Raw genomic sequence first — 25,685 nt, forward strand, 5'->3', positions numbered from 1 at the left:
GTGGGTTTGGGGGGGGTTGAACGACTAAGCATTAAGCAGCACAATTGTAACAGGTAGGGGGGGGATGGGCCTGGGTCCACATGCCTGAAGTCCACTGCACCCCCTAACAACTGCTCCAGGGACCTGCATACTGCTGCCAGGGAGGTGGGTATGACATTTGAGGGTGAAAATAAAAAGTTGTGAAACATCATTTTTTGTGGTGGGAGGGGGTTAGTGACCACTGGGGGAGTCAGGGGAGGTCATCCTCGATTCCATCTGGTGGTAATCTGGTCATTTAGGGCACTTTTTGGGGCCTTATTCGTGAAAAAACAGGGTCCAGGAAAAGTGCCCTAAATTCTAGCTACAAACGCATACTTTTTTTCCATTATCGGCGAAAGGCGCCCATCTCTGTTAGGGTGATAGCCATGCCCCAGTCCCACCTTCACCACGCCTCCAACATGCCCCCATTAACTTTGTACGCTTCCGCGATGGAGTGCAGTTGAAAACGTCCAAGTTCGGCTTTCGATTATACCACATTATTCGTTTTTGTGAGATAAACGTCCATCTTCCGATTTAGGTCAGAACTTGGGCGTTTTTCTCGTTCGATTATAAGCAGGATAGAGGAAGAAACCAAGAGAGAGATAAGTCTGGAAAAAGCGCAAATGGAAGAACAAATGACTAGAAATGTATGGAGGGGTGACAAGAACTTTTTCAGCTATATTAGTGAAAGAAGGAAGACTGAAAATGGAATTGTGAGACTGAAAGATGCCGTGAACTGCTATGTGGAGAATGATGAGGAAAAAGCAAACGTGCTAAACAAATACTTCTGTTCTGTGTTCAAGGAAGAAAATCCTGGAGAAGAACCACAACTGACTGGCAAAGGTACGTATCAGAATGGAGTAGATATAGCAGCGGTCACGGAAGAAAGTGTTTATGAACAACTTGAAAAATTGAAGGTGGACAAAGCCATGGGACCACATGGGACCCATCCCAGGATATTGAGGGAGCTCAGAGAGGTTCTGGCAAGTCCTCTTAAAGATTTGTTTAATAAATCCTTGGAGATGGGGGAGATTTCTTGGAATTGGAGAAGAGCAGATATGCTCCCTCTTCACAAAAGTGGTGACAGAGAAGAAGCTGGAAACTACAAGCCGGTAAGCTTCACTTCGGTTATTGGAAAAGTAATAGAAGCAATGCTGAAGGAAAAGGTAGTGAATTTCCTGGAAGCCAATAGGTTACAAGATCCAAAACAACATGGTTTTACCAAAGGTAAATCATGCTAAATGAATCTGATTTAATTCTTTGACTGGGTGACCAGAGAATTAGATTTAGGACTTGTGCTTGATAATCTACTTAGATTTCAGTACAGCCTTTGACAAGGTTCCTCATAGTAGGCTCTTGAATAAACTTGACAGGCTGAAGTTAAGACCTAAAGTGGTGAACTGGATTAGGGTGGTGGTTAATGGAATTCACTTGAAGGAAAGGTGACTAGTGGAGTGCCTCAAGGATCCGTGCTGGGGCCGATTCTGTTCAATATATTTGTGATCGACATTGCCAAAGGTTTAGAAGGTAATGTCTGCCTTTTTGCGGATGATACCAACATTTGTAACAGAGTAGATACTCCGAAGTGAGTGGAAAACATGAAAAAGGATCTGCAGAAGTTAGAAGAATTGTCTAATATTTGGCAATTAAACCTCAATGCAAAGAAGTGCAAAGCGATGCACATAGGATGTAAAAATTCAAGGTAGACATATGTGCTAGGCGGTGGGAGGCTGATATGCACAGACAGGGAGAGGGATCTTGGAGTGATAGTATCTGAGGATCTGAAGGCGATAAAACAGTGTGACAAGATGGTGGCCGTAGCCAGAAGGATGCTAGAATGTATAGAGAGAGGTGTAACCAGCAGAAAAAAGGATGTGTTGATGCCCCTATATAAGTCATTGGTGAGGCCCCACCTAGAATACTGTGTTCAGTTTTGGAGGCTGTATCTTGCTAAAGATGTAAGAAGACTTGAAGCGGTCCAGAGGAAGGCGACAAGAATGACATGCGGCTTGTGCCAAATGACATATGAGAAGAAACTGGAAGACCTGAATATGTATACTCTAGAGAGGAAGAACAGGAATGTTATGATACAGACATTTAAATATTTGAAAAGTATTAATATAGAAACACATATTTTCCAGAGAAGGGAAAGTGGTAAAACTAGAGGACATGAATTGAGGTTTCGGGGTGGCAGACATAGAAGTAATGTCAGGAAATTCTTTTTCACGGAGAGGGTGGTGGATGCCTGGAATGACCTCTCAAGGGAGTTGGTGGAAAAAAAAAACTGTGGCAGAATTCAAAAAGGTGTGGGATGAGCACAGAGGATTTCCAATTAGAAAATCAATGATATAAAAAAACAAAACGTAAAGGGTTGCATATGTGTTTGCATGTGAAGTGGTGCTTGGATAGCAACTCTGGTTGCATCAACTAAGGCCGGTGCTGGGCTGGCTTGTACGGTCTGAGTCCCACATATGATGATCCAGTTTAGGGTGGGATGGAGAGAGCTTCAACGGAAACTCCAGTGATTTGGAACGTCAGGACAGTGCTGGGCAGTCTTTGCCCCACAAATGACAAGACGGATTTGGGTAGGCTGGAGTGGGCTTTGACAGCAACTCTAGTTGGAAGATAAGGACAGAGCCGGGCGACTTATGTACTAGCAACACCAAAGAAAGACCATGATCAAGTAAATAATATCACATTCATTGTTGAATTAAATCTTGAATTTATAATGAATGTGACTGTTGGGGCAGACTGGATGGACCATTCAAGTCTTTATCTGACATCACTTACTATGTTACTAAAACATGCCCCTAACCTGCCCATGTGCAGGCTGCCTTTGCAGTTGCGTGTTATAGCATTTAGGCGCTATGTTATGCGTGAAACTGCAAATTGGTGCCAATTAATATTGTACACTAATTAAGGCTAATTAATGGTACTTAAATCCAATTAGCACCTAATTTAACAATTAAGTTAGGTGTACAATTAGCAATGTTCTATAACTTGCATGTGCAAATTTGTGAATGATGATAGAACGATAACGTTTATTAAAATTGTCATGTTTTTCTCAAAAAAACTAAATGTGGCAGGGATATGTGTAGGCTACAGTATTCTGTAAGTTATGTGTGAATCTGGGAACCCTGTTCATGTTCTATCCATGCTCTGTCCTATGTACACCTCGATGCATTTAAAATCTAGATGCGCCATTACAGAATAGTGTGTAGGTGCCCTGTGGCACTTTCATGCCATTTATGAGGGTAATTTCATAAGGGGGTGCCTAGTGTCAGCCCATTTTCAGCTACCTAATTTGTCAATTTTATAAAAACAAGTAGGTGCTGACCTGTCTTTAAAAAATACTAGTATAAGTGGTAGAAATTGTGCCTATATTGTAGGTGTGGACATTTATACCTGCTCTTGAGCAGGTATAAATGTCCATGCCTAGATTGTTTAAATATGTGTGCAAATTAGTTTCTTTTATAATCTGCATGGGTACTTGTGAGCTTTACCCACACTCTGCCCATGTACACATCTAACAGCAAAATACGCACCAACATGTTTATGGGTGCAATTTTATAACATAGGCGCTAACATTTATGTTAGTAAATGTTTGAATACTAGTATATGCATGTATAAGCATACATATGCACTTATATCCACCTAAGTGCTATTCTGTAAATATGTACATATCTTGAATGGCACGTATTTGCAAAGGGGGCATAGACAGGGCACAGTGTGGGCAGGATGCCCGCTTATGCACTTAACTTATAGAATACTATAAGTTATGCATGTATTTACACCAGCTGTATGGCTGATATAAGTAGTCATGCCTAATACTACACATATATATATATCTGGCTAAGTTAGTGATGCACATTGGGAAGAATAATCCAAATCATAGTTATCTGATGCTAGGTTCCACCCTAGTTGTCAGCACCCAAGAAAAAGATCTAAGTGTCATCGTGGACAATACACTGAAATCTTCTGCCCAGTGTGTGGCAGTGGCCAAAAAAGCAAACAGAATGCTAGGAATTATTAGGAAAGGGATAGAAAATAAGACAAAGAATATTATAATGCTTCTGTATAGCTTCATGGTGAGATCACACTTTGACTATTGCATTCAATTTTGGTCGCCGTATCTTAAAAAAGATATAGCAGAATTAGAAAAGGTTCAAAGAAGGGCAACCAACAAGATTAAGGGGATGGAACTCCTCTCATATGAGGGAAGACTTAAGAGTTTAGGACTCTTCAGCTTGGAAAAGAGACGGCTGAGGGAGGATATGATAGAGGTTTACAAAACCCTGAGTGGTGCAGAACGAGTAAATGTAAATAGATTTTTTACTCTTTCAAAAAGTACAAACTCAAGGAAGTTACATGGTAATACTTTTAAAATAAACAGGAGGAAATACTTTTTCACTCAACAAATAGTTAAGCTCTGGAATTCATTGCTGGAGGATATGGTAACAGTTGTTAATGTATCTGTATGGCCACTAAGCATACCTTTGACCAGTTCCGGTGTTTTGCCATTGAACAGATAAGGGATAACATCTGTGGCAGGGACCAGGATCGTCGCCTCTTACAACATCACAGTCCGAAAACATATCCCTACATATGAAGCATCTAAAATGGTTGCCAGTGTGTTGTAAGATCTTATACAAAACTGTTATTGATGGCTCACCAGATTCTCTATCATGATTACACTTATTATTTAAAGAATGCTGTGAAATGGTATTTACTGACTCCCTCCTTGAGATCTCAACATAAGAGTGAGCTTGTCACTCCTGCGCTTCAACATGTATGCTTAGAGCTTATATGGACTGGAAACATTTTCCAGCTATAGACCTATTGCATGGAATAAATTGCTATTGCAGATTAAACGTGAAGCCTGCTTGTCTACATTTAAGACATGTCTGAGTGACTTTTTATTATATACAGTTTTTGATGACTCCACTTGATGAAATGGTGTAGATTGAGTGGACTTCCTGTTGTACTGTTGGATGTTTTTTGTGATTGTAATTTATTATGTTTTTGTGTTTTTTTGATTTTATGTATGTATGTTTGTACTAGGCCCTGGACAAAGGCGGACTAGAAATAATAAATTCAATTCAATTTAATTCAACATGAACAGCACTGGATATTTGGTTTAAAATCACTAGAGCCTGCTAGTTTCAATACTTTGATGGAGTGAGCAGGTTTTTTATGAATGAAGGATTTTAATGAATGAAGAATTTTGTTTGGATTTTCCACAGTCTGATGATGTATCTTTATGTGATTGGATGATTGCTGTTTGGTGCATGCAATTTTGAAATGTTTGTCTGACAGGAAGAATGCTGGAAGCAAACAGTGAGTTTTCTAAGGAGGGGGGCTGACTGAACATATTTTAACATCATTTTTCTTTTGCAGATGATGAGTGAGCATATTTAATTCCCTGAAGAAGCCTTGTGTGAAACGGGACCCCATTGGGATTCTCTTAATAAGATAAATATGCCTTTTTACATGCATAAAAACTGAAAGTAAAAAATGAAAACATGAAATAAAAAATGGGAAGAATTAACATAAGATATTTGATTTTGGAGGTTTTTGGCCAACGATGAGTCTGTGGTCTGCAGTGTACTCTTTTGTGAAGAAACAGTTAAGTTCCGCAGACTGTTGAGGTCTTTTACTCCATATTTTAAAAATAATTTATTTTTATTTTTTATTTAATGAATTTCAAGTATACAATCACAGCCAATAAATGCAATTATTAGTAACTCATCATACATAATCAAGGAAAGAAAATATCAACCCAAAAGTGGGTAGAAAGAAAATAACTATCATCATCCACATCCAAGGAAATAGATCCAAGAGCAAGTAATAAAAAACAAAAGTAGAAATCTACTTTGACAGGAACCTCCCCCCCCCCCCCCCCCAGAACAGACTAACCAAATCAGAAATGTATCTCAGTCAGTTCTTACAGTAACCCTCACTCAGAGAAACAACATATAATCACCCTCTGAAACCACAAAATCAAACAGTTGCTTAGGTTCTGGCATTCGCATATAGACATTTCAAACTATGTTTGTTGTTCCTATTTACATCATGCTCAGTACTTGACAATATTAATTTGTAATCTTTTTATTTTTACACATGATCTACTATGGTCTCTTTTGCAACCTTACTATCGGGATACCCTATCTTCCCTGTTTTGGTGATATTTTTGAAAGATACCTTATCCCGAACCATGCGCTTTTGAGCGACTGTCGGCCTTACCCCAGTTTGTAGTTTAAAAGCTGCTCTAGCTCCTTTTTAAATGCTGATACCAGCAGCCTGGTCCCACCGTGGTTAAGGTGGAGCCCATCCCTTCGGAATAGGCTCCCCCTTCTCGCGCATGCTCTGCACAAGAAGTCCTGGAATGCTACTCAGAGGCAGAAACAAACAGCAGGGAGCGGCAGCAGTCCATTTACTTGGCTGGTGGGGCTCAGCATCCCTTTCAATAAAGGTATGCCTAGCACGCATGTATGGGGGTAGGGTGGGGGAGAGAGGAATGCATTGCCCCTCAGTCCACTCCTGCCCCCCCCCCAATAGGGCTGGCTACGCCCATAGAGAGAGCCCGTTGTTAAAAATGTACCAGCACACCACTCTTTGTGTTAATGTCACTGCTTACATATATAAATGCCAAACAAGCCTTCTGAAATGGCCTCCTTAGGATCCAGAGTTAGGTGCCTAATGCTGGAAATCAGTGCTAAGCTCCTAACATTTTCCCCACCTAAGGGACTCATTTTCAAAGCACTTAAACTTACAAAGTTCTATAGTAATCTTTGGAACTTTGTTAGTCTGTTTTTGAAAATTAGTCCCCATGTAACTTTGTAAGTCTAATTTGTATAACACATGTGCTGATATTTATGTGCATGTGACATGCATTAATGTTTAGAATACTTGCATATATGCATATATGTGTGCACTTATGCATACACATCCCATTATTCTGCCTAAGTACTATTCTGTAAATATGTGCGTTATTTTTGATAGTGCATATGTGGGGGGGGGGGGGGGGGGGGGGACACGGGCAAGACTCCCACTTATACGCATTAACTTATAGAATATTATCTCTGGCATGAGCTGTTCTATGGATGCTGTAAATGCCGTCTAAATGCTATGCACATATATATCTGATTATGCTAATATTCTATAAGGGAAAGTAGGCACCTCTGGGTGCCTGACTGTTATAGAATTGCCCTGCACATACATGTGCGAGAAGGATTTGTGGTCTGAGACCAAAGTAGAGTTTTGATCTCAATGCTAAGTGATGTGTGGTATAAAACAAACACAGCACATCAACATGATAACACCGCCCTTATAGTACAGCATGGAAGTGGCAGCATTATATTGTCGGGAACAGGGAGGTTTATGAATATCAAGGGGAAAACAGCTGGTGCAAAGTACAGGCAGATAATGAAGGAAAGGCTGGAGAAGATTAACCTTTCAGCAAACAATCATCCTAAGCGTGACCTACAAGCAACAATAGAGCAGCTTAGCAAGAAGAAAGTGAAAGTGAATGTACTTGAGTGGCACAGCAAAGCCCAAACGATAAAATGCTTTAAGAAAAGAGCTCTTAGTCTTTACTTGTAATTACTGAACCTTTGAAATAAAACTGGGATATTTTCCTCCATAGGAACTGCGCTAGTCTCTTCTGGTACTGGGCTGCCTGGTTTTGACTTCATCTTCATAGTTCTGCAGACATTTATTGTAGGTTCTCCAACTGTCTTCTTTTCTTCTTTCATTTGCAAACTACTTTGAACCATTTTGGTGATGCTGGGATACTCATCCAACACTTGACTTTTACTCCACTGTGCAGAAACAGACCAGTCAAAAACCTAAGGAGAAATACTATATTGTCATTAAGAGTGCAATACTATATATAACATCTACTACTATTACTACTGTTTATCATTTCTATGGTACTACTAGGCGTGCACACAGTTGTATATCTATTTGTGTACTTTCTTTATTATTATTATTATTATTATTTCCAACCCAATTGAAGTTAAAAGGAATTATGCAAAAGGGGTTGAGACTGTCTGTCTGGGGGCAAAAATTATTCTCTGAAAATTTAACAGAATGAGATGAAACTTGACTTGAGGAAAACACCAGTAGAAAGACACAGCAAATTTGAAAATGGGTCAAATTGGACTGGGAGTTCCAGAGATATAAGACCCCCAAAATGACTCAATGCAGTTCTATGGGAGGAATTCTGGCTTCCATAGCAGAGAAAAAAATAATGGAATGGGATGAAACTTGGCATGTAGGGAAAAACAGTAAAACGACACACTGAGTTTGAAAATGGTCCAAACTGGAGCAAGGGTTCCAGGTAAATGAGCCTCTCTCCCAAATATTGACCAATGCATTTCTATGAGAAAAGGAATTGCAGCTTCTATATCATACAAACTTTGAAGAAATATAGAAATTAGAGAATAGGGTAAGGCAGTCTAAAAGATCAAATTCCCTACTCTTCCAAATCTCCAAACTGACCTACCCCTGAAAACACACCCCCTCACAACTACTCCACCTCACAACTATCCCGGCAGCCCAATTAATACCCTGTGAGGGACGGAATGGTATAGTGAAGAGAACTCTCTCACTGATGATGCAGTTCAGTTACCTTGCAGCAGGTGGCACTAGTCTGCTGAGATTGAGGCTATCAGAGAGGCAGGGCTCGGGCCAGGAGGGTGTTAAATGCCCTGAACCAGTGAGAGAGAGGGAGGCCCTGAATGCAGAGGATCCAAGACTAGGGTGGCAAGCAGGGCTGCAGTACCTGGAAAGAGACTGGGGAAGAACAGTGGTTTTAGCAGGAAGTGCTTCCCTGTAAGTGACAGAGCAGAAGAGGACTGAGGTAAGACAAGTTTGTATTACAACCTGGTAGACAGTGTGACTTGGAAAGTCAGTGAAAGTGGAATAGTGGGGATTCCAAGAAGAGACAAAGTAACTGGGTTACCTGATGGAGGGGGGACCAAGCATGTGCTGTGGGCTTACAGGAGTAGGACATGGGAGAGACAGCTTGTGTCTTTAAGAAGAGACTTTGGGGCTCATTTTCAAAACACTTAGAATTATAATGTAACCTATGCCTCCATGTATGTTTATTTACCTCTGACTTGTGGAGAGAACAGGTTACACATTTCTTTGCATGTAACTAAATATTTTCCTTTTACCTTTAACCCCTGACTGGCTGTATTTATTGAAGACCCCCCCCCCCCTATACCAACTCAGCTCACATTACCACATACCCTATATCTGTCATACCACCCTGCAAACTGCCCTATCTCCAAAAACTACCACCTGCAACTACCCCAACACTTTGCAAGCTGCCCTGTACCCAAAAATTGCCCCTCACCCAAATCTATCTCTGCAATTGCCACACCACCTGACAAATTGCTCCTACCCTTCAAAATATCCCCTGCAACTGCCACACCATCTCTAAACTGCCCCAACCCCTTAAAACTACCTCCAGCAAATTGCATTGCTCCAAAAAATTACCTCTAACTTTCCCATCACTCTGTAAATGTCACCCCCCCAAAACTACCCCAACTACCTCACAACCCTACAAAATGCCCCACCCTCAAAAAATAATCCCCTAAAACTACTTCAAACCCCAAAATATCCTACCCACAACTGACACAACACTCCACAAAAGGTCACAACCCCAAAAACTACTCCACTGCAAATTCCCTACCACCCCACAAATTGCCTCAAGCCCAAACTAATCCCACACAACTACACCTACATGATCCAAATCACCCCTCCTCCTCAAACTTGCCACCTCACAAGTGCCCTTCCCCCAGGCCCAATTACCTCCCCCACAGACATAACACATCCCCAGCACAAACACAACACGGAACAGAAATATACATACACAACAGGTGCAAATACAGGGAATGTTATTATTTCCCTCTCGCTTTATTTCATTTTCTTTATTGTTAATTCTACTCTGAAAACTACTTCAGCAATCATGCAAGTTTCTTATTGGTTGCTATATGCATTGCCAAGTAATATATCTTGCCATGGGCATGGCCAGATTAAGACATTGCCAAACATTACATATACTTTCCCCCTTATTCTATAACTTGGTGTCTATTATTAGGTGTCAAGTATGGCCGTAGTTCACAGAATGCTAGCAGTTACACGCTTCAGAGGTACCAGTGATTGGCAACTGCACTTGTGTGCTAGGTGCTATTCTATAAAGTATGCCGCCAAAGTCACTTAGGGGTGAATTCTATATATGGCACAGAAAAAAGCGCTATTCTATTAGCTGTGCTTAAAGTTAGGCACAGTTTATAGAATAGCGTTTATGCCCGGGAATCGCGCCTAACTAGGCATGGCGATTTGCACCAACTGAAACATGGAGCAACTGTACACACCTACAAATAATCACCTAAAACTACTTCAAACCCCCAAATATCCCAAATTAGGTGCGTAGCCCCCCTTATTCTATAACAAAGCTGTACTGACCAGCCTTGGAGCTGGACGACGTGAGCCCTAAGTCCTAGTCCAAGTGGACCAAAGACAGCCGACAAACCCCTGGGTTCTTCACCTAGACCAACTACCGTTCCCCGGAGGTTGAGCTCCCAGGGTCAGGCAGCCAGCGGGACTAGTCCATAGCCAGGAAATGTCGGTGTCAGAAAACAGGCACAGCTCAGGGAGAAATAAGGCTGGCAGCAGGTAGTAATCAGTAGTCAGCGTAGGTCAAGGCAGCAGGTAGCATGGTCAGATGTCAACTCAGGTCAAGGCAGGCAGAGGCAGCGTGGTCAGAAGTCAGCAAAAGTCAAGGCAGGCAGTAAAGTCAAACCAGTCAGTCAAACGAAAACGCACTCACAGAAGCAGCCAAAAGCTGTTGCCAAAGCCCCGAGGAAGCTGTGGAGCTGGCAGAAGAGGGAGCGTGTAGCTGACATCACAAACCTTCTGACGGGCCGACGCTGTCAAAAACACAGGGGCGGAGCCCCCTCCCAGCACTATGGAGATGCGCACACAAAAGAAAGGAAACTGAGCTGCAATGCCCCCTGCCAGAGCGCTCCATCACTCCACGCCTCCATACTGTCAGTCACCGGTGCCACCTACTGTTGGATACCCTCCGAAGCATGCCCAACATGCCCCCAGTTACGAGGATGCGACAGTACCCCCCCTTAAGCCCCTCCTCTGTGCCCAGGGCCCAGGTTTCCTCAAGAAACAGGTGTGAAAATTGTGGTGCAAGAGGTGCATAAACCAGATTAGCTGGTTCCCATGAGTTGTCCTTGGGTCCATAGCCTTTCCAGGCAATCAGATAATACAGATGTTTTTTTCTCCTCTTGGAGTCCAGGATTTCTTCAACTTCATATTCTGGATCGGGATCTGGTGCTGGACCACTAGGCACAGGACATTCAGGGTGCCACTTGGAGGTGATGAATGGTTTCAACAATAAGACATGAAAGGCGTTGTGGATTTTCATAGTGGAGGGTAAGTGAAGATGATATACCATTGCGCCAATCCATTCTTGTATCGCGAAGGGTCCAATGAACCTAGAAGTGAATCGCTGTGAGGAAAGTCAAAAACAAAGATGTTTTGTGTTTACCCATACTTTCTGCCTTGGATAAAATAGGGGGGCTGGTCTCCGAAGACGATCAGCCCTTTTCTTGAAGGCAGCAGATGCCCATTGTAGATGTTGGTGTAACTGTCTCCAGAGGGTGTGAATATCGGTGATCACTTGATGTCCAGCTGCGATGTAAGGTGTAGTGGCCTCTGGAAGTGGTAATGGAATATGTGGATGATGCCCATACATAGCAAAGAAGGGTAAGGCTCTGGACGATTCATGAAGGTGATTGTTGTAGGCAAATACAGTCCATGGAAGTAACGCAACCCAATTGTCCTGCTTCTTATTGACATATAGGCAAAGGAAGTTCTTTAAGGTTTGGTTTACTTGCTCTGTTTGTCCATTGGCCTGAGGGTGGCAGGCAGAGGTGAAATCCAAGGTAACGCCAAAATGGGAACATAGTTGACGCCAGAGTCGAGAGGTAAACTGAACCCCTCGATCACTAAGGATCCAAGATGGGAGTCCATGTAGATGAAAGATACTCTGGAAAAATGTCTGTGCTAGGGTATTGGCAGAGGGTAACCCTTGCAGAGGAATAAAATGTGCCATTTTAGCAAATCAGTCCACCACCACCCAAATGACATTGTAGCCACTGGAGAGGGGGAGATCGGTAATAATGTCCATTGATATCTCCTCCCAGGAACTCTTGGGTGTAGATAATGGCTGAAGAAGACCCCACGGATTACCATGAGATGCCATGTGTTAGGCACAGTTGGGACAGGACAGTACAAATTGGCATACATCCTGATTCATCCGTGGCCACCAGTAATGGCGGGCAATCTGATGAAGGGTCTTTCAAACTCCTGGATGTCCAGCTAATTGTGATGAATAGGTCCATTACATAACCTTGCGTTGGGCATGACTTGGCACCGGTGTTCTCCCTAAAGGGGAACAGAAATCCAAATGACGCACAACCCTAGCAGGGTCTGTCAAGTACTGTAGTTCATCCTGCGGTTTAGTTGAATCAAAAGGTCTAGATAAAGCATCCACCCTAACATTTTTCTCTGCTGGACGGAAGATGAGGCAAAAGTCAAATCAAGCAAAGACAGGGACCATCTGGCTTGGCAAGGGTTCAGTTGTCTGGCCTGCTGCAGAAAGGTAAGGTTTTTGTGATCAGAGATAACAGTGAAACGATGGGCAGCCCCTTCTAGAAGATGTCTCCATTCTTCTAAAGTTAGTTTCAGTGCTAGAAGTTCTTTGTCTCCCTCTGTATAATTCTTTTCTGTAGGAGTGAATTGCTTGGAAAAGAAAAAAACAAGGATGTAATTGGCTCTTAGAGTCAGCCTGGGAGAGAACCACCCTGGCTCTGACTGAGAAAGCATCCACCTCGACGATGAATGGACGTGAGGAGTCTCCTTTTTCATTTTGGTCGCTCTTCTTTGAACCGTTTCTAATTCTGCTATATCTTTTTTGAGATATGGTGACCAGAATTGAGTGCATTACACAAGGTGAGGTTATACCATGGAGCGATAATGAGGCATTATAATATTCTAGGTCTTATTTTTCATATCTTTCCTAATAATTCCTAACATCTTGTTTGCTTTTTAGGGCCGCTGCCACACAATGAGCAGAAGATTTCAGTTTATTGAGTGCTGACTCCTAATGTGTACCCTAGCATCAAGTAATTATGATTCAGATTATTCTTCCCATTGTGCATCACTTTACATTTGTCCACATTAAATTTCATCTACCAGTGGCAACCGGGGTGAATGGAAAACATACAGCTAGGTTCTCAGTTCAGAGAGGAATGAGACAGGGATGCCCTTTGTCTCCCTTTTTATTAATTCTGGATCCCTTGATAAGAGAGATTATAATGAACTCTGATATCACAGGGGTGCAAGTGGCATAGCAAGAATTCAAAATGTCAGCATTTGCTGATGATCATTTGTACACCTGACATCCCTCGCCATTCCTTAGCAACTTTATTGGAAAGTATTACAGAATATGAAGATTTTTCTGGATTTACGCAAAGTAAGCATAAGTTGGAGGCACTAGCAACAGATGATAAAATAAGGGCTACTTGTGCGGGGGAGGTCTTCTCACTTAAATGGGCGCAGGGAAACTTTTAATATTTGGGGATCCAGATGCCATCTGATCAAAGGAAGATTTATTTTTTGAATTTCCCTCAATTGTTGCAATATACTAAGCAGAACCCGGAAGCTTGGAGGGCCCTTCCTCTATCTCTGAATGGTAGAATAAGTTTGTATCGGATGACATTATTTCCAAAATGACTGTATGTCCTCCAAAATCTCCCTGTTTGGTTGTTGAAGGACTTATAGAGCTTGCAGAGAATATTAACAAAATTTTGCTGGAGAGAGGAAAAAGCCTAAGCTTAAGTTTGTAAGACTATCTGAGGATGGTGCTTGGGGATGTCTGGGTCTTCCTGACCTCCTAACATATAATCATGTCTGGATTGGTTATTGGAGCTTAATAATTATACTGTATTACATTTGAACATGCATTGTTTGCACCACTTCACGTAAACTATGTACTTCAGGTTACAATTACTAAATTACCCCAGCATCTTAGGGCTAATATTTTACTACGCCTCATGAGGATAGCTTGGAAGGCTTTGGTGACTTTATGGAAACAGAACACACCTGACAGTGACCTCTTACTATATTGGGAAATTTTGATTTCCCCCTGGCTTTAAATAATGCAGTTTTTAGGCGATGAATGGGGAGGGACTTCAATTCTTGAGTCAACTATTTAAGACATAATTACTTTTGAAACTATTCAGAACAGTTTCAGGCCCTGGCAACAGATAGGTTTGCTAATTATCAACTAGCTCACTATGCCCATAGGACCAAACTCTATAAATAGTGCCAGAAAATCAGTGCCGAAAAAATAACACATTAAGCGTTATTCTAAAATTAGTGCTGAAAGTTAGGTGCCATTTATAGAATACGCTTAGTGCATAAATTGTAGGAATGCCCCTGATCTGCTCACAACCCTCCCATGGCTGTGCCCCCTTTTTGGAGCCACACATAAAATTTACATGTGGATCTCTGTGACTAAAATTTCAGCCAACTTGACTTGTTAGACTGCAAATATTGCAAAACACTGCAGTTAAGAAGATAATAGGGCAAAAGAGATCGGATCACACCTACATTGATCAATTTCCATTGGCTTACCCATTAAAGCCCGAATTATTTTTAAACTTGCATGTTGGGTATATAAGATGTTCTTGGGTATGTGTCTAGAAAACTTATTTTCTTTATTTTCATTTCTGTTGTGTCCTATTTTATTACGTGCTATAGATTCATGCCTTCTTTGTTTTCCATCATTTGTAAAAGTAAGATTTAAGATTTCTCTATCGACATCATTTCCGTATCAGGCAGTTTCAATATGGTGCTCACTCCCAGTTGATATTAAAAAGATTAATTCTTTCCTACTGTTTCGAAAACAATTGAAAGCTTATATGTTTAAAAAATTTCTGCTTCAGTGATTACAATCTTTTTTTGGTATCTGTTTCTTTTCATTATTGTATAATAGTTAATTCTTGTGTTATTTATTTTGAACCTCTGACTGGGAGTTGGCGGACTACAAGCACTGTTACCATTACCATCACCATTTGTTTTGCACTTATCTTCAATAAAGAGAATTAGAGCACTCCACATCTGTCTCTGAATGACTGGAGAGATTTCTACACCAGGGTCTTGAAGGGAAACCCCTTCCCTGTAGAGAGAACCAGCTTCCTTGGATAAGAGAGTGAGTGAAGACAGGAGGGGACCAGGAGAAATGAATGTTCTGTGGGGGCCTTAGGGTGTGAATCTATCAATGGACCTTGCTGCAACCATGACAACCCCTCACAATAGTAAATTGCTTTGATATTGATTTTGAAACGTGGCTAAGCAAATATCAGTAAACTAAACTAAAAACCCTGTGGCTACCTTGGAAATAACCTTGTGTTTGAGCTCTTTTCAATCTGCTCTGTCAAATCTTCCCCCTTCATGGCTGCAGAAGATTGTACTGAGCAGTTCTGTGTGTGTTGGTTTGAAAAGAGGATGGAGAAACCTTTCGTGCTGAAATCTGTTTATTCCTTCATTTCCTCCTATCCTTTTTTCCCCATACTTGCCTCTTCTCCTTCTTCAGTGGATGGTTCAGACTCAGTCTTCTCAGTGCTGCTCCTGGGTTCTTGTTCATGTTGATCGGTGATCGTTTCTTCTTGCTCATCTGTTTGTATATTTAGTTCATGCAAGCTTAATTGTTTAGTTTCATTTGTAATTTCATTGGCAATGTCATATCGATTCCAGTCAGCAGTCGTACTCCATTGCATAGGCGTGTACCAAGCAATAGCCTAGGGAGAAAACATGTCATTGTCATTGACTGCACAATAGTGAGAATATCTATTCAACTGTTTGCTACTTACATCTTAAATGACATGAAAGACAAATCTATGGAGGTAGGTGCTACTTACGCATGTCAAAGGTGCCACAGAGTGGCAGTTAGGTGCCTATTTGCATTGGGTGCTGTTCTATAAGGTAGTGCCTAAGGGTCATAGTGCCTAACTGTAAGGAGGCATACATGTGGGTGGAACATAGACAGATCACGGGTATGTCTCCCACTGATGTGCATAGTTTATAGAATACTATAGACTAGGTGTGTCACTGGGCACACCTAGGCGCACCAACTTATGCCTGCCATTGACATGGTGTAAGAAGGTGTGCCTAACCATGGGTGAGCCAATGCCGACCTTAAGCTAGTATTCTATAGCGCCATCTTGGTGCCAAGATGCCATTGCAGAATTGGTGCTAAGCATATGGCATTGAGGTACCTAGACTGAGGCGCCAAGTTTTTGAATTGCCACACAGAATTTAATTACTCAGTGCCGGGCAAAATAGTGGAAACTATTATAAAGAATAAAATTACAGAACATGTAGACAAACATGGTTTAATGGGACAGAGTCAGCATGGGTTCAGCCAAGGGAAGTCTTGCCTCACCAATTTTCTTTGAAGATGAGAATAAATATGCGGATAAAGGTGAGTCGGTTGTTAGGGTGTATCTAGATTTTCAGAAAGCTTTTGACAAAGTTCCTCATGAGAGACTGCTGAGAAAATTCAGAAGTCATGGGATAGGAGGCAATGTCCTTCTGTGGATTAGGAATTGGTTGTTGGACAGAAAACAGAGGGTAGGGCTAAACTGCATTTTTCTTAATGGAGAAGGGTGAATAGTGGAGTGCCACAGGGATCAGTAATGAGACCAGTGTTATTTAACATATTTATAAATTATCTGGAAATCAAAATGACAAGTGAGGAGATTAAATCTGTAGATGACACAAAACTATTCAAAGTGGTCAAAACACATGCAGATTGTGAAAAATTGCAGGAAGACCGTAGGAAACTGGAAGACTAGGCATCCAAATGGCAGATGAAATTTAATGTGGACAGATACAAAGTGATTCTGGTTACTGTATCTCAAAAAATATATAGCAGAATTAGAAAATTTTCAAAGAAGAACAACCAAAATGATAAAGGGGATGGAACTTCTCCCATATGAGGAAAGGCTAAAGTGGTTAGGGCTCTTTAGCTTAGAAAAATGATAGCTGAAGGGGGATATGATTGAGATCTATAAAATAGTGAGTGAATCAAATTTTCACTCTTTTAAAAAGTACAAAGACTAGGGGATACTCAAATGAAATGACATGGAAATACTTTTAAAATAAATAAGAGGAAATATTTTTTCACTCAAAGAATAGTTAAGCTCTGGAACTTGTTTCTGGAGGATGTGGTAACAGCGGTTAGCATATCTGGTTTTAAAAAAGGTTTGGACAAGTTCCGGGAGGAAAAGTCCATAGTCTATTATTGGGGTGGTCATGGGGGAAGCCACTGCTTGCCACAAGATTGGTAGTATGGAATGTTACTACTAATTGGGTTTCTGCTAGGTACTTATGACCTGGATTGGCCACTGTTGGAAGCAGAATACTGGGCTATATGGATCATAGGTCTAAGTCATTATGGCTTTTCTTATGTTTTTATGTTTAGATAGTCTTGAGCTCAATGATATGGACAGAGATATCTGCTAGTTTAATGTGAAAGGACAGGACTTGAATGTTTCTCTTGCTCTCTCCTTTCTCCTGTTTTCTTTCTCTCTTTTTGTTATTCCAATTTACTTTAGCATTGCTTCATCACACTACATGCATTGGTTATCCTGTACTTTGAACCATAGTAGGATCCATAGATAATATGGTTGGTAGCTTCATTTGACCTTGAGTATCACATTTCACATTGACTATGTGGCAAATAGAGAATCGGAAGGGAGGTGTTGGTTGTGTCATCAGCATCTCTGAGTAGGTTTTGGGCAGCCTAGTATTAGGCAGACAAGCTGGGGTTTGGTCCACAAAGGTTCTTCTATGATGTTTGAGCTATGGGGGATAGGGAGGGTTGGATTTCTTGTTGTTTACGGCTGGGGCATATTATTTCTGTCTAGTCAATGATGAAAATAAGTGTTGTTCTTTTCTTTGAGGTGACTAGGGGGTTCAGACACAAAGTTCCATAGGTTACTGAGCTTTGTAATTCTAAGTGCTTTGAAAATACGCCTCCATATGTAATAGAGTTTGGATATACCTTCTTGGTTAAGTTTGTATCATGGAACGTCAGGGATTTGAATTCTCCATTTAAGAGGAGTAGAGTAGTAAATGGGCTATAATGCCACGTATATAATCAGTTAAAACAAACATTACAAAATATAAGATCAATGTAAAACATAATCCAAATACATTTCACTTTCATGATCCATAATTCATGATCCATATAGAGCTTCTTTGGCTTGAGATGCTTTATAAACAAATGGGAGATTGTGTGGTGTCCTGTCAATTACTGAAAGTTAGGGAAAAGCTTAACTTTCTTGACGTCTCCCTTGCAATATGCTTATTAGAAAAGAACTAAAAGGCATTTTTATGAGCACATAAACAGTTACATAAAATGTGGACCAAAAGAAAAATCCAAGAGATATGGAGAAAGGTAGTGGGATTCTTAGGAGTTCCAAGCTAATGGCTGACCAGTTTGCTAAATACCATGAACAGCTACAGTGGGGGAAATAAGTATTTGATCCCTTGCTGATTTTGTAAGTTTGCCCACTGACAAAGACATGAGCAGCCCATAATTGAAGGGTAGGTTATTGGTAACAGTGAGAGATAGCACATCACAAATTAAATCCGGAAAATCACATTGTGGAAAGTATATGAATTTATTTGCATTCTGCAGAGGGAAATAAGTATTTGATCCCCCACCAACCAGTAAGAGATCTGGCCCCTACAGACCAGGTAGATGCTCCAAATCAACTCGTTACCTGCATGACAGACAGCTGTCGGCAATGGTCACCTGTATGAAAGACACCTGTCCACAGACTCAGTGAATCAGTCAGACTCTAACCTCTACAAAATGGCCAAGAGCAAGGAGCTGTCTAAGGATGTCAGGGACAAGATCATACACCTGCACAAGGCTGGAATGGGCTACAAAACCATCAGTAAGACGCTGGGCGAGAAGGAGACAACTGTTGGTGCCATAGTAAGAAAATGGAAGAAGTACAAAATGACTGTCAATCGACAAAGATCTGGGGCTCCACGCAAAATCTCACCTCGTGGGGTATCCTTGATCATGAGGAAGGTTAGAAATCAGCCTACAACTACAAGGGGGGAACTTGTCAATGATCTCAAGGCAGCTGGGACCACTGTCACCACGAAAACCATTGGTAACACATTACGACATAACGGATTGCAATCCTGCAGTGCCCGCAAGGTCCCCCTGCTCCGGAAGGCACATGTGACGGCCCGTCTGAAGTTTGCCAGTGAACACCTGGATGATGCCGAGAGTGATTGGGAGAAGGTGCTGTGGTCAGATGAGACAAAAATTGAGCTCTTTGGCATGAACTCAACTCGCCGTGTTTGGAGGAAGAGAAATGCTGCCTATGACCCAAAGAACACCGTCCCCACTGTCAAGCATGAAGGTGGAAATGTTATGTTTTGGGGGTGTTTCTCTGCTAAGGGCACAGGACTACTTCACCGCATCAATGGGAGAATGGATGGGGCCATGTACCGTACAATTCTGAGTGACAACCTCCTTCCCTCCGCCAGGGCCTTAAAAATGGGTCGTGGCTGGGTCTTCCAGCACGACAATGACCCAAAACATACAGCCAAGGCAACAAAGGAGTGGCTCAGGAAGAAGCACATTAGGGTCATGGAGTGGCCTAGCCAGTCACCAGACCTTAATCCCATTGAAAACTTATGGAGGGAGCTGAAGCTGCGAGTTGCCAAGCGACAGCCCAGAACTCTTAATGATTTAGAGATGATCTGCAAAGAGGAGTGGACCAAAATTCCTCCTGACATGTGTGCAAACCTCATCATCAACTACAGAAGACGTCTGACCGCTGTGCTTGCCAACAAGGGTTTTGCCACCAAGTATTAGGTCTTGTTTGCCAGAGGGATTAAATACTTATTTCCCTCTGCAGAATGCAAATAAATTCATATACTTTCCACAATGTGATTTTCCGGATTTAATTTGTGATGTGCTATCTCTCACTGTTACCAATAACCTACCCTTCAATTATGGGCTGCTCATGTCTTTGTCAGTGGGCAAACATACAAAATCAGCAAGGGATCAAATACTTATTTCCCCCACTGTATATAGGTCTCAGGAAGTTGTTACAATCACAGATATGGAGCAATGGCTAGCTTCTAGAAATCTCCTTAAACTCGATGAAGAGTTGAGGGAACATCTGGAACATCCTTTTAGTGAGGGGGAAGTATGGCATGCCAAAGCAACATTTCAAAACAATAAGGCTATCAGCCCCAATCACCTACTGGCAGAATTGTACAAGGGGCAGATAAACCAACTTGCTCCATTATTGTTTAGGATCTTTAATGATGCTGGAAGTTAGGGGGCCTCCTTTCCATGTGGCGGAAAGTGATACAAAAAGAGGGGAAGAATTTCTTGTTGCCATTAACTTTGCTCAACATTGATTATAAAGTTGTATCTAAAATTTTGAGCTTCTGAATGGAAAATGTGATATAGCACTTTATTCACTCCAATCAGATGGATTTATAAAGCATATATATGGTGCAGACAATGTTCAGCTACTAGTTAACATTGTGCAAGTTATAAGGGAAAAAACAACATACACAGTTGTTACCCTAGATGCAGAGAAAGCCTTTGATAAGGTGACATGGCCTATCTTTTAGTGGTCCTCCAGAAGATGGAGTTTGAGCCTCAACTCTGCTTCATCCCCATTATTTCCCCAGAGGCAGAAGAAAATGCTGTCAAAAAATCATTCTGGTTTTTCACTACCTCAAACTTTGTCCACATCAGGGCCAACCTTTGGTCAGTGCAAACTGGGCAGTCTCATGGAGCTGAATGAGGCAGGGAATGACCTGGGTGCTGTTGTCCTTGACTGATGGGCAGCTGGTGGGTGGGCAGTGGCAGTGCTAGATGGACATGGACCTGGTGCAGGAGAGGTAACTCAGGCAAAGCAAGCTAGCTGCAGAAAGTCTAGTATTTAAAGGAGCTGGTATTCCTAGGCTGGAATTGTTACCGGCTTATGCACTCTCGTACCTTTAAGGGGGTAGACTTGGAGTGAACTGGCCACCAGGAAAGAAATGGAGCAACAGGGCAAGACAAGTAGTGGCTACAGCTGACCTCAGCCTCCAAGCAAGAAGGGGCACTGGCTACAACAAAGAAGGATGAGGCAGCCAAATCTGGAGGAGTAGGAGAAATAACGGCCTAGCACAAGTCAAGAACAAGAAGCCAGAATTAGCAGTAAGAAAGAGGAGTCACTCATCATGCCCATCCACATGGGCAGTAGTAAGAGGAACAACTAGGCAGTGAGGAGCTTGGGAACTGCAGGTAGACTACAAAGCTGCTACTGCCCCAGAGACCATCATCAGGGATAGAAAGAATGCATGAAGGGAAGTGAATTGGGGAGGAGGGAGGCCAATGGATTGGGGTGTGTATGTGTGTGTGTGGGGGGGGGGGGGGAGGTAGAGGGGGAGGGCCTAGAGAGAGCAGAAGAAGGTGAAGGGAATGTGTGAAATAGAGATGAGGGACAGAATGTCTGGAAGACAAAGAATGCCTGGAGAGAGGGAAGACAGTAAAGGAACCAAATAATTCATGTGATGAGGAAGAAGGTGTGGTATGGAGAAGATGCCTGGGATAGAATACTTGGAGTGAGAAAGACAGAATGTCTAGAGAGAGGGAAGGGGGATATAATGCCTGGAAGGAGAGAGGGAGAATGCCTGGAGAGGAAAGAATAGTTGGCAGGAGGAGAGAAAGAGGGGAAGAAAAATATTTGGATGGAAGGGGAGAAGATGAGAGACTGGAGATAATAAGGGAGGGAGAAGGGGGAGAATATTTGTAGGAAGAGGATAACAGAATGTCCTGATTAGATTGTAAGCTCTATTGAGCAGGGACTGTCTCTTTATGTTCAAGTGTACAGTGTTGGAACGCCTAGTTGTGCTATAGAAATGATAAGTAATAGTAGTAGTAGTAGGAGAAGTTGTTGATAAAGTCTGGAAAAAGGGAGGGGTATGTCATGGATAGGGCTGCCATCATTGTTCTTAAGAAGACATGCTCTCCTTTTGGGATCCTTCAGATGTGTCCTCCAGGGTTGTTGTTTTTTTGTGTATGTGTGATTTTTAGGCACATGTCTAACATGCCAACTCTCAAAAATAAGAGACATCTTCTCTTGCCTAGTCTATCTGGACACTTGGGGATGCCGAAGAGAAAGAGAGACAGACAGAGGCACTAGAGTCCAGAGGCAATGGTCCTCCTCTGTAGAGCTAATTCCTCTCTATTTCCCTCTGGAAATCTCCACTCACTTATCGTCCTTTCTATAGCCACTCCATGTGCTCCAGATCTCTATAGGACTACTGCAGTGAGATCTCTCCACCCAGACCCACTTCACTGCTTCCTTGATTATAAGGCTTAGGTTAAGTAGGAATTGACTATCACTAGTATATATAGTTCACTTTTGTATAACAGCAGCTCCTTCATTTAAGAAAGCAAGAAACTGAGAGGAAGGAAGAGGTGGCATTACACTAATCTATGACCTATTGGGGAATAGAATAAAATGCAAAATAGATATCAGGGGAAATCCAGTGCTTTAAAAGGGCTGAGGTGACTGGGAAGCTGAATGCTTAGTTTTCAGATCTGGCACCTATATCTGTGGCAAGTATAGGTGCTGGTGATTTACAAGCTCATATAGACTCAGATAGGCATAAGAAGTTGTTCAAGGAAGGAGCTCATCTTCATAATTAATAAACAGTTTTGTAAATCTTTGCAGCGAACGAGAACATGCAATATCTGCAGGTGAAGATATTTTTGCTTTCTATAATGCTATGCAGTTACAAGTCAGTGGACAGCACTTCTGTGTTTTCCAGGTCAGAAATGGCCAGAAAATTTTCTTGTGTCTAGACAAAGATAGAAGCAATTGATAACTCTGTTCTTGCACCACATTCTGTTGACTATGTACTAAAAGCAATGGAAAATAATGGTATACCTTACTGTGGTGTACATAGATGGTAGCAATCATGGAACCACCAAACCTTTTCCACTGGTAATTCCATAGTTTGACTGGAAAAATGGTGGTTTGGCAACCAAACTGATAGAACTCCTGGGCACGGTCAATGAGACTGCAGATACAATTGAAAACTTGTCACTGAAATTCTGACAAAGAACTATTTGCAAGACAAATGTGTGGCATTTGCTGATGACCATTGCAATACAATGTTTGGTGGAATCTGGTAAGATGAAGAAGGCATGAACACTTTTGCTATGCTGAAGAAGTTGATGCAGAAAGGAATTTTTAATTAATGTAAATTGCCCAGCACACGTATTAAACAGTTGTATCCCTCAATAGAGCATATATACTTGATGCAGATGTTGAGATCTTTCTCCTAAAAATTTACACCTACTTCCATAGATACATGGCCAGGGCTGAGTTCATGAAAGAATACTTAGAATTTGTGGATGTTGAATGTAGAAAAATGCTTTCTCATAGGAAGATGTGCTGGCTATTCTTGTTTCCTGGAATTACGAGGCTTCTTCAGATGTTTCCATCTTTAAGGCCTTCCTTCTTTTCCCAAGGCAAACCACTAAATTCTGCTCAATAAATTTTTCCATGATGACTTAAGTGAGGTGCACCTCTGATACCTGCATTCTCTCAAGAGCATAATTCACTCCCAAATCAAAGAACTGAAATTTGAAAAGAATTCCATGGTGGAACTGATGAGAACTTTGAATTCAGTGCATGATGTCTTTGATCAAAAGACCAAGCACTTCATGCTCCTGAAACTTGAGGGAATTCTTGCCCCATAGTGCAAGGAAGGGCTGTATGCAGAGTGTGACACATTCCATGGTAGAGAACAAAATTTGTATAACATGCATCCAAATCCCTAAGTATTAGTTATTCAAAAGATCAGGGACAACCCTTAACAAAATACCTTTTCTGTAATCACACTAGGGTATATACAGTAGTCTGTGCCTTACTGTGCAGAACAACAACAGACTAGTCCTTAACAATATACATATCCAGAGTTCACCTTAAATATTTAGAGCTATAATATAGCGGGTTAATAGATAACACATATAACTGGAATATAATCAACTCATATAAATTATTAAGTTAGGGAGTATGTCACAAATAAAAACTATCCTGAGCCCTCACACTTGGCACCCTGATCTCCAAAATACTTCCAAGCCTGGAGAGGAGATATTATCGGCTTTGGGGAGAGTTGTTTCTCTCAGTTGATTGGCCAGATTTTTATAAAACAAATTGTTGGGTCCAGCAAAGAGATTATTTCTGTTGATCGAGGTATTGGGTTTAGAGGAGAAAGATTGATAGGTCTTTGGATAGGGGAGATTGTTTCTGCTTATTGGGATGCCAGACTTAGAGGAAGAGATTGTCAGGTCTGAGGCTGGGGGAAGTTGTTCTTGCATATCAAGATGATGGACTAGGAGGAAGAAAGATTCACCAGGTCTAAGGAAGAGATGGATGGTGTTTGTTTTCTCTTTAGTCCTCCCTGTTGAGGGAAAGGCTGAGGCAAAGAAGTTTACATTGTGGAGGTAAATGCATGATTGCATAGTTGGTGTGTTTCAGCTTCTTAGACCATGAGATGATTTCCCAAAGGCTTCTGAGCAGAGATCACCTATCGATGAAGGTGGTAAGGTGCCTTCTGCAGCAGACTGGATAATCTAAACTAGACTTGCCTGGTAAGTGAAAGCCATGAAGGGGTTAAAACATTTAAACATTTGTAGGAAATGGGAGAAAAAGCCAACATCTGGAATGCTATATAACTTGGGGGCTCATTTTCATAACAAAAAAATGTCCACAAAAAGTCAAAAGATGGCAGAAATATATTTTTTTCTCTCAAAGACATCCAAGTTGAGATGTTCGACACCCAATTTTATAGATTTTGCTCCACAGTTTGCCCAGATTTCAAGGAGATGTCAAAAGATAGATGTTTTTCTGCAATAATAGAACAAATCAAAATGTCTAGGGCCAAAATTGAGATGTTTTTGGCTAGACCTGTTTCAATCACGACTCAGTTACCAAAAGGTGAGATTATGACCCTTATTCCCCCAGTGGTCACCAACCCTCTCCCAGCCCCCTAAGATTTGACAGTGACAGTACATACCAGGCTCTATGAGAGCTTCAGATATGATGGCCATTACTATTAGAGCAACAAGCAGGTCCCAGGAGTAGCCTAGTGGTTATTGCAGTGGACTGTAGAGAAGAGGACCCAGGCCCATATCCCGCTCTAACTGGAATACTTGTGGTGGAACATGTGAGTTCTCAAAAAAAACACTAAATACCTACTGTACCTACAGAGTTTGCACCTGCTGGCATAAGGGCTATTGTAGTGGTATATAGTTGAGCACAGTAGGGTTTTGGTGGGCTCACCATACAATATAAGGAGGTAATGGTGAGATGTTTACCTGGGTCCTTTTATGTGAAGTCTACTATAGTGCCCCTAGGGCGCCCCATTGATCTTGTTTTTGTATGCTTTTTCTTGGACTTTTCCCCCCCCCAAAATGGTCCAAAAAGATAGATGCATTGAGCACACAAATGTCTAGCAAATGGCCA

The 25,685-nt window shown here is 41.7% G+C and overlaps 1 protein-coding gene across 1 annotated transcript in view; it reads right to left on the reverse strand.

Annotated features, from left to right (window-relative positions):
* Nucleotides 1-25,685, reverse strand: part of LMNTD1 (lamin tail domain containing 1) — a 440,913-nt gene that overhangs the window by 20,890 nt on the left and 394,338 nt on the right. Inside the window, exons 13-14 of the mRNA XM_030213683.1 lie at nucleotides 15,687-15,908; nucleotides 7,630-7,865 (exon numbers count right to left, since the gene is read on the reverse strand). Of these exons, the coding sequence (XP_030069543.1) occupies nucleotides 7,630-7,865; nucleotides 15,687-15,908 (458 nt within the window). The remainder of the gene's footprint in view (nucleotides 1-7,629; nucleotides 7,866-15,686; nucleotides 15,909-25,685) is intronic.

The sequence above is a fragment of the Microcaecilia unicolor genome, chromosome 9, assembly GCF_901765095.1.
Source record: "Microcaecilia unicolor chromosome 9, aMicUni1.1, whole genome shotgun sequence".
In the NCBI taxonomy this organism is placed as follows: domain Eukaryota; kingdom Metazoa; phylum Chordata; class Amphibia; order Gymnophiona; family Siphonopidae; genus Microcaecilia; species Microcaecilia unicolor.